The sequence below is a fragment of the Poecilia formosa genome, unplaced genomic scaffold (assembly GCF_000485575.1).
Source record: "Poecilia formosa unplaced genomic scaffold, Poecilia_formosa-5.1.2 Scaffold30, whole genome shotgun sequence".
Lineage (NCBI taxonomy): Eukaryota > Metazoa > Chordata > Actinopteri > Cyprinodontiformes > Poeciliidae > Poecilia > Poecilia formosa.
In genome coordinates, this window is record NW_006799969.1 from 2,428,963 (window position 1) to 2,442,632 (window position 13,670).

Below are 13,670 nucleotides of genomic sequence, written 5' to 3' on the forward strand. Positions count from 1 at the left end.
GGCACACAGTGAAAGTACTAAAACTTATCACCTTGACCATGAGTACCACATTTTCAAACTATAATTAACTCACCTTGTTCTATGTGGAACTAGTTGCCACAGGGGCCCTCTTACTCAGTCTTTCCATGTTCACTGTCCAGTTTTTTTCCCTTCTTTAAACATTCTTTCACAACCTTCCACACCTGGGCATGTTTCTGGATGTTTAAGTCAAAGGATGATGCATATAAACAAGGCCAGTTGCCAAATAAAAAGCTGTTAATACATGCTCTCCCTGGTTTCCTCTCACCTTTCCACTGAAGAATACTCGCACTTCAATAAAAAAAATAATAAACTGCAGGGATTAACATTTGTTGGCTTGCTGTCAAGGTAAATGTCTTGTGAAAGCTGTCATGCATCAGTTTGATAACTTTCACTGGCTGAGTAATTTATTACCTCAAGCAAAGCCTATAAACTGTCCATCATTGGATTATAAGCATGCTTTCATTATGCAGTCAGAGACACAAACCTGATGCCACTTTGAAGATGGAAAAACCCAAGCAGGCCCGTTAAGCTTGGTGTGGATAAACAAAGAGGCATTTCTTTATTGCACCACAAGACGTTCCAAATAAATATTTTGCACTTTTGAAAAAAAAAAAAAAAAAAGGTTTTAAGCCCAAATCATTGACTTTTATTTTAGTGACAACTACCAATTGTTTCTTTGTTAATGTCTGTTACAGCGTTTCTCACGAAAGTCGTTCAAACTGAATACAGCAACAGACTCAAATTTGCATTGAAACCCTTCAATTAGTGCTTGGATTAGGCACCTTTGGCAGAAATAACTGTCTCAGATTTTCCCAGTAGTTTCCCTGTGAACTTGCCATGTCTTTTTTCTTCTATTCTTCTTGGAAGAAACATTGAGGCCTAACCATACTGGATGATTACACAGCTATTTTCAGTTTTCTTCAGAAATGATCTACAGAGGAGATGTCTGAGTGGATCGCTCAAGGAAGTGAATTTCTAGAAAAATTAAAGCTGCTGCTCTGCTGGACTGTAAACTCAATCTGAGATCCTATGAAGATTTAAGAAATGCTTTGTAGTCAGGGGTCTCTACCAAATTAAGAGTGATGTCACCATATCTGACTGCGGACATAGCATTAAAGAGGGCACATTACTATAACAGGCGGCAGTGCTGTATTTTACGGGGACTTTATGAGATTGAATATTAGGGCGAAGTGGAAGAAATTACAACTGCAAGTCTTTCGGAGTATGTCTTTACCACTCTTTGTACATCTAGAGATTTTTCTTCAAAATAGCTGAAGCTCATTTTGCATTAGATTCTCAGTTGGATTTAGGTCTGAACTTTAACTGGGTCATTCTCTAACACATACATTTGAAGTGATTCTGAACCACTTAACTCTGTAGTTCCAGCTCAACATTTAGAGTTGCTGTCCCACTGAAGAGTAAACCTGCGTTTCAGTCTTAAGTGTTTTGCAGTCTCTTACAGCCATGATCTTGAGTTGTTTGAGTTTTTGGGTTTGTTTCTGTTACCACTTTTGTTCTTTTTTATTTTAATGCTTTTATTCTTGTTTTTCTGTTACTGTAGCTCAGTGTTTTGCCCTTGATTATTGTTTATTTTGTCCTCAACTCCCTTCATGTTCATTTGTCTGCTTCCCTCAGCCTGCCTACCTGGTCTTTCTTTACAACTTCCCTCTGTTCCCAAAGTATTAAATCAGATGTAATGACCAGTTACTCAGAATTCAAGCTGCTTTTCTTAAGGAATACTTTTACTTTTAACCCAACTTGTGTTATTTCTCGAGTAAAAATATGTTGAAGCAGTGCTGCTCTCATTTGAGCTCTCTTTCTACCCACCTCTGAGATTTAGCTTAAGGTTTTTCACTCCACAGCAGTGCCTGTGTAGCTTTAGTTATCCTCACTGCATCATAAACATAGCAGCCTGGTTTGTTTCAAGTGGCTTTTCTCCGTGCTTCATGGCTGGTCTCGCCTTGTTTAAAGTATAAACACGCACTTCATTGGTTAGAATTTAAACCTGCTAAGATGTTTAAATAAAACTGGTAATTTATGAAAATGCACGAACGTGCAGCTATTTCCACAAAAAAAGTGAAAATACAGACTAAACATCCGGGGCTAGTTCTGCCGGGACTGATCCAGACATCATCTGTGATTAAGCACTGAAACTCCCACCTACTGACATTGTTCATAAGCTACAACAGATGGAATCAGAAACCGGGGAACCCTGTCAGGATAAACACTTGCTATCTATGGGCTGTTTCCATTCTGACTCTCCTAAGCAGGTATTTATTAAATCTTCCCACACTGTGTGCTCACAGGAATGCCCACAGGCCCACAGAGGGATACCTACGATACCTCCAGAAATCTTTTTTCCATGAAACTGTCCCACCTTGATCCCATTTCACAGCCCTGAAGCCATTTTCCACTCGGATAACACTCTGACCTGTGAAACCTCGCATGCTGCTCCATCACTTCCAGCGGGCTTGTGTTTCACCAAGGTGACAGCTACATGTTGTAAATCATACATGTCACCAAAGTCCCACTGCTAATGGAACATGTGTGTTCCTGCGTACTCCTTCTGAGGAGCAGGCACCCACATGTTGAGTCTCATCACGGTCAGAAGCCCACCGCCTATTTTTAGGCAGGCGGCTCCCCCCTTAGTTTTTTCTGCACAAGTCATCCCAGCGTGCAGGCGCCTCTGTGTTCTCCCGTCTCCCCAGAAGCTTTTCGTCTCAGTCACACACTAACTCTTTCCAGTTTTCCTCTGCGTCCACAGCTCCACAAGCTGGTGCGATTCAGTTAGCAAACACTAATTTTCGCAAAAAAAATCACCAACTCTTATGTGGTGAAAGAGGACCTGAATAAAGCCTCTGTCAAGAAATCTGTCTTCACTCAGTGGTGGAAAAGGACAGAGGGAGAGGGAAGAAGTCAGAGGTTAAATGCCCAGCCATGAACTTTAACCCCATGCAGAGCAGCAATGTCAGGATTTCTAAGAAACTGGAGCATAGATGGGAAGAACTTGATGGCTTCTTGGAAACTGATTTGGCAAACTTGAAGTTAATTGCTGATTGCAATTATTTTCACTTTTGAGGATTAAACATGTCAAGAAAAGCTCAAGCATTTAATAATCACAAACACCTACTGTGATCTACGCTTGGAAGTGGCTTTTCAGAGTTTTTCAGAGTTAGATTTGTCTTTTTTTTTTTTTTGAAAAAGAACTGCCCATGTTAAGATTTTGTAAATTTAATACAGCTTAAGTGCACGTTGCTAAATTACATTTCCTTTCTGATTAATGCGTTCATTAGGAATAGGACATATTTAACTGTCATCCTTGATAATATAAACAATCCATATTTAAATATGATGATTTTTAAAAGTTTTAAGTGTTTTAAAACACTGATGTAAATGATTTGTGTTTTCAAGGTAAATGACATTCTCAGCCATGAAATATGTTCAGCATTGACAGTTTTTGATCTGGGGGGTACAGTCAAAGGGAAACACAGGTTGTAGGAAAAAAGGATCTAAAAACTTTGCCTTAAATAAGTTTTCTATATATTTTTTTACATGTTAATTCAATAGGGAATGAGCAAATCCCTGCATTGTGCATACCATCTATTCAGTCAGACAGCATAGGCAACATTTTTTTCTTTTGCTCTCTAAACTATGACTGCACAATCAAACAAAACAGCAATGCTAATTAAAATGCTGCATAGTGTTGGAAAGAGTTATAGAAGTATTCACTCAATGTACAGTTTATTATTTTAAAATAATAGTCATATGTAATTCTGGTCAAACAGCACTGTCAGAAAATCTGACAGTGGAATCTGAATTGTATTCAAATTAAATGTTTTACTTATAATATTGCTGATAAATTACATAATGAAAACATATTTGCATAAGCAGATCTGAGTTTATTATTTTTTTTTAAATATATTTGAAGCATTATGATTATTTGTTAATGTGTGACACAATTACTTCTGTAAAAGTGTTTTTGTGGTATTTTGGAGCCTGCACTGGGACAAAGAAACTCTTTATATTTACATTATTGAATATTCAGGTTTTTAGTATCTATTAATTAATTTATTATTTTGTAATTCACTAACATCATCCGGCTGTACTTATATTTTAAATATTTCTTACTCCTTACTTTCAGACACACCAGAAGACAGTTACACTTCTCTTTCACTCCAGTCCCGGTACACTGTGTTCTGAGCTCAATAAGTCCTCTAGTGGTCAAAATATATATAACAAGATGTAAATCGTGGCATCGAATAAGCAGCACTTTTGTTAACATAAATATAAACGACTTCAGGGAAGAATGAAAATATATGTATATGTTGAAAAAGTATTCATATTTAAGATTTTTACTACTCTGATTGAATGAATCATCTTCCCTTAGATGTCCTAATTCTGAATCATTTAAAAATAAATAATCGTTCTCATAGTGGAATAAAACAGCATTACATCATTAAATCTGCTAAAACTATAGCTTTTATCTGACCGGAAACCACCAAGTCTTGGCTTTGGTGCGTGGATAAAATATTTGTCTGGTGATGGAAATTCAGCTCAGGAATGCGTCTTTTTTTTCTCTCGTCTCTCCCCTCTGTGCGTCTCGGATATTACTCTGACTGGATGTGAGGTAAGATAACAAGCCCGTCCCTTCTCCGTCTCTAGCGCTGGATTCCCATTGGTCTAACAGGAGCTCAGGAATGTCCTTTAGGCATTTAAATAGAAGTTAAGACAGAAGCCCAGGTCAGTGGAATCAGTGGAGAAACCGGGATAAAAAGAGGAGACTTCCCAGCTATCCAATTAAACTGTCATTAGAGCTGCGTAGAAGAGGAACGGAATATACGATATTTGAAACAAGGATCTTTTTTCTTTCTTTCCATTTTTAATATTTTTTAAACTATTTTATTGAAAGGTTAGTATTATATTGCCATTATTATTATTTTTTTTTATTTTATCTGAATTTCATCTCTGGCTTATGTGTAAAGTAATTATTGTTCTTTGGTTGGAATAGGAGCTTTTTAAGATTCCAAGATGATGCTGTGTGGCATCTTTTTTCTGTTGATGCTTTGGAGTTGCGATGGTGCCAGATTGGCAGGTAAGAAGGGCGGAGATGCCCCTTTTCTTTTTTTTTTTTTTTTTTTTTTTTTTTTTTTTTTTTTGAGATGGTGGTTATGACATTACTAATAATTTAGAAATATCTGGGGTTAATTTAACGTAAAATAAAGACATAAACTCTAAAACCAATTTCTTCTGTGCTTTTCGTTATTTTTATACACTTTGTCTTGAAGAGAAAACAAATATATAACAATGCCTTTGTTTTGTTTGACCGCAGAGAGTCGCGATGATAACAGTGTGTATGACCTATTTGAGCTGGCGAGGGTGAGCAAAAGACACAACGGAGTGAGTCTAGTCAAAGGCTCAGACCCTTACAGTCCCGCATACAAGGTCCTGAACGCAGACCTGATCCCCCCAGTCCCCGACGCCTCCTTCAGGGACCTCCTCGACTCCATCCAGGCCGAGCGGGGATTTCTCCTACTACTTAACCTGAAGCAGTCCAAGAAAACTAGAGGCAGCCTGCTGACAGTCGAGAAAACCGACGGATCTGGCCCCATCTTCGAGATCATTTCTAACGGGAAGGCGAACACTCTTGATCTGGTCTACTCCACCGAGAGGCAGCTGCAGGTGGTGTCCATCGAAGATGCCGGCTTGGCCAATGGGCACTGGAGAAACCTCACGTTGTTCATCCAGGACGACAGGGCACAGCTTTTTGTGGGCTGTGAAGAGATCAATGTGTCAGAGCTGGACGTGCCAATCCAAACTTTACTGTCCAGGGAGTTGGCAGATAGAGCCCGACTCAGGATTGGAAAGGGGGCAGTAAAGGACAAGTTTATGGTAAGAGGAATACATTTCTTACTAATACTGAATAGGTATTATTTAATCTTAGGCATTATTTATGTATTTTGTTCTTCCTGTTTTTTTTGAAGGGAGTCCTCCAGAATGTCCATTTTGTCTTTGGAACCTCTCTAGATGCCATACTGACCAATAAGGGATGTAAAAGTGGAGGTAAGATTGAAAAACATGCAATAACTGAAAGACAACTGCTTTAATAATGAGTAGTGGTTTATGATATGGGTGATATGGCTCACCACCCAGAGCGCTATTGTTAAAGGGATCGGAGTTGTATTCGTTTTATTACAATGCAGTCACATTTAGTTTATATTTCCAAATGACAAAAGCCCTGGGACAGAGACGGCATTAAAAACTACCATATATACTGGACTGATGCCATCAATGCAAGATTTGCCTATGTTGACCACAAAGCTATGAATCAAAATCAACTCTTCCACTCTGCTCTTATTCACTTGCAGCTGCATTAACCCAAATGATGACCCTGGACAACCCAGTCAATGGTTCCAGTCCTGCCATTAGAACCGATTATACTGGCCACAAATCCAAAGGTGAGATCTCTCCTCTCTTAAAAGTAGTGTTAGAATTTTTAGTCCACTAGTAACTCTTCTTCCCAAAGAGCTGAGTTAATTCATTGGCCTGTTCTCCCCCAGATCTCCAGACTGTCTGCGGTTTCTCATGTGAGGATATTACCAGTATGTTTAAGGAGCTCAGGGGACTCAATGTGATTGTTAAGCAGCTGTCAAATGAACTCCAAAAAGTGGTAAGTTCAGAGAGGCAACAATGTCTTCTCTTTGCTATGATTCACTCTTTCTTTTTCAGTCTTCTGCTTTGAATTAACAGATTTCTAGTGCATACCCACTTGTCACTGTAATGGCTGTCCCCAGCCAATTTTGTTAATGAGACACCAGTGAATACATAAATATGTTTGGCCCGTTAGTCACATTTGCAGTGCTCCGGTAGATTCCAGCAATGTCTTAATCAGTGATTCATTTGTATTGGAACCTTGGCAAAGTGAAACTTTTCCGTCCTCTGTCCCAAGCAAACCCACTTCTCACTCACGCTCTCTTTTTTTTTCTTCTGCCAGTCCACTGATAGCGAGTTACTGAAAAATCAGATCATCATCCGCAATGAAGTCTGCATCCATAACGGCATTGAGTACAACGACAAAGATGAATGGACAGTGGATGGCTGCACAGAGTGCACCTGTCAGGTGAGTGTGAGAACACTTCCAGGAATGCAACCTTTACACAACCTTGGAGTCAGCTGTCTGCTGCAATAATGTCAGAACAGTGATCACATTAGCACCCTTCCTTGTGATTACTATTATCCTGCTTGAAAGCAATAGCATTCTGTCAGAAATTATTATTAAAGCAGCATGGGGTTCTTCTAGTGAAGGCTAATCATGTACTGTGATATTATTTTTGGCTGTTTAGCAGGACTGTATTTATAAAGATCTCTGCAGGTTCTTCATAGACACAGCAGGTGTTTTACATATTTAATAAGATCATTCCTTTCTGGAATGCAGCAATTAGACTTGGAACAAAATCAGCCAGGTCTTGTTTTGTATAGCTGTTATGTTTGCACTCATTTAACTATTCTCCCATCCAGAACTCTGCAACCATATGTCGCAAAATCTCCTGTCCTCTCATCCCCTGCGCCAATGCCACTGTGCCCGATGGGGAATGCTGCCCACGCTGTGGAACACGTACGTTTCTTATTAAGACCTATTAAATAAAAAATTCTGTCCTGGTATCTTACTGAGAATTTTCAAACCTCATGTCTGTCAATTATAGCGAGTGACTTTCCCGAGGGTGGTTGGTCTGCCTGGTCTGACTGGACCCATTGTTCTGTGACTTGTGGACGTGGAATCCAGCAGCGTGGACGTTCCTGTGACCGCATCAACAGCAAGTGTGAGGGCACCTCTGTCCAGACCCGTGACTGCTACCCACAGGAATGCGACAAGCGCTGTAAGCTACAGAACATCATAAAACTAGTCCTTTTTCACTGCTTGAAAATGCAGTGAATTGATTGTGCATGCTTTACTTTACAGTCAAGCAGGATGGAGGCTGGAGCCACTGGTCGCCCTGGTCTTCATGCTCTGTGACCTGTGGCGAAGGGGTCATGACACAGATTCGTCTCTGCAACTCCCCCACACCGCAGATGGGTGGCAGAGACTGCCAAGGAGAGGGACGTCACACCAAAGTCTGCCAAATGTCGCCCTGTCCTAGTGAGTTAGACACTATCACCAAAGTTTTTGAGCTATTTATTTTTTTGTGCTGAATAATAATATGATTTTCGTTTTTGAAGTTAATGGAGAATGGGGACCTTGGTCGCCATGGGATACCTGCTCTGCAACCTGTGGTGGAGGAGTCCAAACAAAAAACCGTCTCTGCAATGACCCCATGCCTAAATACGGAGGAAAAGATTGCATTGGCGATGCTACCATGGTTCAAATCTGCAACAAACAGGACTGCCCTATTGGTATGCGTCTAATCTTTGCACGCAAGTAAAACAAATCCAACATCATCCAATGACATTCATCTAATGTTTAACACTATGTTTGGACACAGATGGTTGCCTTTCCAACCCATGCTTCCCTGGCACAAAGTGCACCAGCTTCCGTGATGGCTCATTTGAGTGTGGCAAGTGCCCACTTGGCTACACTGGTGATGGGATTACCTGCACAGACATTGATGAATGCAAAGAGGTCCCAGATGCTTGCCATACTCACAATGGAATCCATCGTTGTGAGAACACTGAGCCAGGTTACAACTGCCTCCCCTGTCCTTCCCGTTTCTCTGGTCCCCAACCTTTCGGAAGAGGCGTCGAACAGGCAACTGCTAAAAAGCAGGTGTGGCTTGTTTGTTATTATTCGCTGCAGCTGGGGCTTGCACATGAACAGCTTGCGTATTTTAACCCTCTATAATTACTTTAGGTGTGCACTCCCCGCAATCCATGCAAGGATGGTAGCCACAACTGCCATAAAAATGCGAACTGCATATATTTGGGCGTCTACTCCGAGTCAATGTTCCGTTGTGAGTGCAAGCCAGGATATGCCGGGAATGGTCGGATTTGTGGAGAGGACAGTGACCTGGATGGATGGCCTAACACTGATCTGCCGTGTGTGGAGAACGCCACTTATCACTGCAAAAAGGTAACCATACCCCACATGGACAAAAACACCAAAGGGTGTTATGATCCGTGAGCACTATATTATTATGATGATTGTTTTCCTAACCTCACTTTTGTTCCTTTGTAGGATAACTGCCCGAACCTTCCCAACTCTGGCCAGGAAGACCATGACAAAGATGGCCTTGGGGATGAATGTGACCAGGATGATGACAATGATGGAATTCCCGATGATAGGGTGAGTAATCTGGGAGTTTTTTCAGCCCAAAGCTCTGCTTTCCCTAGAGACCACACATAGCAATCAACTGCAGCCATCCTTCCTCTGGGCAATCGGAATGCACAGTGCTTCAGTTTGTGTGCTTTCACCAAAATGTCACAGTGGAAAGTCAGTAGCACAGGGATAATGTACTATAATTTTCATATAAGGCCAGAATTGAGGATATGGTGGCTGGTTGCCCATAATTCTCTTTTGTGGATTTGGAAAGTTGTGAAAGAAAAATGCAGTGTTAAATTCTTCTGGAATATTATATCACAGCCAAAGTAAAAGAAAAATGCTAGAAACAGTTTTTTCCTTTCAATAGAAACTCTTTCACCTATGTCCCACCTTTACATAATATGTTATTTTTTTCCATTAAAATAGGATAACTGTCCAAGAGTGTACAACCCCGCCCAGTATGATGCAGACAGGGACGATGTTGGTGACCGCTGTGACAACTGTGTGTTTGAGGCTAATACTGACCAAACAGACACAGACAACAATGGAGAGGGAGATGCCTGTGCTGTCGACATTGATGGTGATGGTAAGCAATCTCTGCAAACTCAAACTAATTACTTAGAAAGAAGGCTAAGGATTAAAAAATATATAAAAATATATACTTTTCCTCAACAGGTATTCTGAATGAGAATGACAACTGCCCATATGTGTACAATGTTGACCAGAGAGACACAGACAGGGATGGTGTTGGAGATCACTGTGATAACTGTCCCCTCGAGCACAACCCAGACCAGGTAAATAACCTTTAGCATAAAATACAAAGTTTCTGGAGATGTCTCAGTTCTGGACAGTGCTTGCATACCCAAAAATCATCTACACAGGATAACACTTCTCATAAAAAGACAGGTGAAAAACAAGAGCTCGTCTTTGGAAAACCTCAGCAAAAAGGAATGCGGTTCTTTTGCAGGTAGACTCTGACTCAGACCGTATTGGAGACAAGTGCGACAACAACCAGGACATTGATGAGGATGGTCACCAGAACAACTTGGATAACTGCCCATACATTCCCAATGCCAACCAGGCCGACCATGACAAAGATGGCAAAGGTGATGCTTGCGACCATGATGACGACAATGACGGCATTCCTGATGATAAAGACAACTGCCGATTGGCTTTTAACCCTGATCAGCTGGACTCTGATGGTAAGCTTTCCAAAAAACTGTTACAATCTCTCTTATTTGTGGCAATTTAAGGATCTTTGTTCTCATTTTTTTGTTTTTCTATTTTCATATTCAAATTTTCCTTGAAGGTGATGGCCGTGGAGATATTTGCAAGGATGATTTTGACCAAGACAATGTCCTGGACATCCATGATGTTTGCCCTGAGAACTTTGAGATCAGTGAAACAGACTTCCGCAGATTCCAGATGGTTCCCTTGGATCCCAAAGGCACCTCTCAGATTGACCCCAACTGGGTGGTGAGGCATCAAGGCAAAGAGCTGGTGCAGACTGTCAACTGCGATCCCGGCATTGCTGTTGGTATGTAACCAACAGAGAAACATGTTGCTCCAGTTATAATTTCTATATGTAGTGGCTGCCCTAAATCAAATAAATCTTTCCAATTCAGGTTATGATGAGTTCAGTGCCGTGGATTTCAGTGGAACGTTCTTCATCAACACGGACAGAGATGATGACTATGCCGGGTTCGTGTTTGGGTACCAGTCGAGCTCCCGCTTCTACACAGTGATGTGGAAACAGATCACACAGACTTACTGGTCCCACACACCCACCAGAGCTCAAGGCTACTCTGGCTTGTCAATCAAAGTTGTAAATTCCACCACAGGGCCTGGCGAACACCTCAGAAACGCTCTGTGGCACACCGGAGACACTGCAGGACAGGTGAGAGCATGGTGTTTGAGTCAGTGTTTCAGGCTACATCATTTTTTTGTGGCTATTTTCACTTCAATCCTTGCCACTCTTGATTTTCAGGTCCGTACTCTGTGGCACGACCCCAAGAACATTGGCTGGAAGGACTTTACCGCCTATAGATGGCACCTAACCCACAGACCCAAGACTGGACTTATTAGGTGAGTTCAAAACCTGATTTATGTCCGAAATTGTGTAATTCTTTCGCAACTTTTACAGTAGCTTACAGTATGTGATTGTATTTATCTTTTAGAGTGGTCATGTATGAAGGCAAGAGAATCATGGCGGATTCTGGAAACATTTATGATAAGACATATGCTGGTGGGCGACTAGGCTTGTATGTCTTCTCTCAGGAGATGGTTTACTTCTCAGACCTCAAATATGAATGTAGAGGTAAGACTATGTACAAAGATTAGACAGTTCAGAAACAATTCTCTTCACTTAGCCTTTTTTTTAATTTGTATTTTCTTTGCTTTGTCTTCCAGATACATAATTGCACCACAGAGCCTTCTGGAAGAATGTATCAGCGTAGGCCTACATCAGTTTCAGTTTCATTATTTGTCCTCTGAGAAATGCACAATGGAGGTATGTTGAGCAAAGGAGATAAGGGGGAGAGAAAGGGACCTCAGGAGTCGAAGCCAAATTAAAAGGAAAAGTTAACTGCACGCATTGTGAGTGCAGCTCTGCTAAGAAGAAATCGCCTCTCTTTGTCTGTCTGCGCTGATCTGCATCAGAAGAGGGCCACATTTTATTGCTTTGCACAACTGAACTGTTATTCCTCTGTGGATGAGGGAGCAAAGGGAAGAGAGTTGTTCTTTTTTTTTTTTACATTTTTATACTAATTTTGAGCAATAACATACATCTGCTGTGGACTGAATGATACAGTACTCAGAACGAAGAAAGCATTAAAAGACATTTTTTAAGGATGGGGTAAAAAAACAAAAAAACAAAAACAGAAAGTAATCCCCTGTGAAGGAACTGTTGAGGGACTGTGGACAGTAAAGAATGACTGTTCTTATTGAAGAGAGTGAATGTTGTGTTTTTTGTGCATGTGTGACACCAAAAGAGAATAGCAATGAAGACATTAAAATCAGAATTTAATTTAAATTTTCCTGGTGTCCCCTTCACACTGTTGGCTGCAGATACAATGTCCTGGCCCCCCAAAAAATACTCTTCTCAGGAAAGAAAGACTTTGAGCAGGAGACCTTGGAACACAATTTATACGAAAACCTTGTCTTAAAATCTCAATTATAGTGAAGGCCAGTTTTCTTTTTTATTATTATTATTCTTTCATCATAGAGGTTTTAATTTTAGCTCCTCTCTGCATCTTGCTATCATTAAATATTATAAGCAGCCTTCTATGGTTAACATCCTCTAAATATATGCAGTTACTTCTAATTATGTGAAGTAAAAAAACAAATGTATCCTGCTTTCTGCACAGTGTGCATGATGACATGCCTGAGTTTGAGTGTTTTTGACAAAGGGGGGAAAAAAAGGAAACCCTTTATGTACAAATATTACCTCATCGTTTTTATTAAGGCCAGCAACACACAAGAAACATTTGTTTTAGTAACAGAGTATAAATTTGTTGGCTTACGTTTTAAAAAGCAAGACTATTATCATTCATATGCTGTATATAAGATATTTTTCTAGTACAAGAAACTCGAACAGGAAAGGATTAAAGAGATGTTTTGAATATGTTTTGCAATATGTATTTCTTGTGCCTTTTTGATAAATTATTCTGTTTTTTCGTCATTTGTGTAGATATATGCTATTTAAATAATTTATCTCGAGGTGTAACCTCCTATGGAAGCGTTTTTATCTGTATAAACTTTTTTGCACACTGACATGAGGATGTCTTTGTTATTTTGATTTTTGTATGTCTCTTTTTTAATTATTAGTGAAACGTTTCTATAAACATTTGTACTATAGTTTCTACTCAAAGTGTCGTTTATACTCCTGTAATTGGTTCTTTGTCAAGTGAACAATAAACCCTTCATAAAAAAAAAAATCTAGTCATCTTTATTCTTTATTAACAGTCACTGGTAAAGAAGCAGGTTATTCAAAGAATCCTGTGATCAAACGAATTAATTTGAAGTGGAAGAGAAAACTGTGGGCGGAAAAAATGCACAAACAAATGCTTTTTCCTTCCACTTGATTTTTGATTTACATGACTGGATAAAATGCAGTGTCAACACACACCTTCTTCATTATTAACCTTCTGTGACTGTTTTTATTAGCTGTAAGCCACAATAATCGAAATTACCAAAAAAGACACACGCTAAAAGGAAACCTTAAATACACCAATCTGTGTGTTAAAAGAAAAGCTTCACATTTCTTTCAAGGTTGTGTTCATCCTTGTTGATTGTACTCTACCAATGTTGATTGTGTACTTCTCCTCTTCCCCATAATTTCTTCTTTCCACTTAACTTTCCATTTCTAATCTTGGATGAAACACGATGCAAGACAGCTTCT

General features: G+C 39.9%; 1 protein-coding gene across 1 annotated transcript; it reads left to right on the forward strand.

Annotated features, from left to right (window-relative positions):
- Positions 1 to 4,752: 4,752 nt before the first annotated feature.
- On the forward strand, positions 4,753 to 12,354 carry thbs1a (thrombospondin 1a). The gene is made up of 22 exons (XM_007549240.2): positions 4,753 to 4,930; positions 5,030 to 5,113; positions 5,351 to 5,910; positions 6,003 to 6,081; positions 6,387 to 6,476; positions 6,579 to 6,688; positions 7,013 to 7,138; positions 7,537 to 7,633; positions 7,722 to 7,895; positions 7,979 to 8,155; positions 8,236 to 8,409; positions 8,499 to 8,779; positions 8,864 to 9,082; positions 9,188 to 9,295; positions 9,698 to 9,857; positions 9,947 to 10,065; positions 10,239 to 10,473; positions 10,581 to 10,808; positions 10,897 to 11,168; positions 11,259 to 11,356; positions 11,449 to 11,588; positions 11,681 to 12,354. Exons 2-22 carry the CDS (start codon positions 5,050 to 5,052, stop codon positions 11,686 to 11,688), a joined length of 3,519 nt encoding a protein of 1,172 aa, XP_007549302.1. The 5' UTR covers positions 4,753 to 4,930; positions 5,030 to 5,049; the 3' UTR covers positions 11,689 to 12,354.
- The last annotated feature ends 1,316 nt before the right edge of the window (positions 12,355 to 13,670 follow it).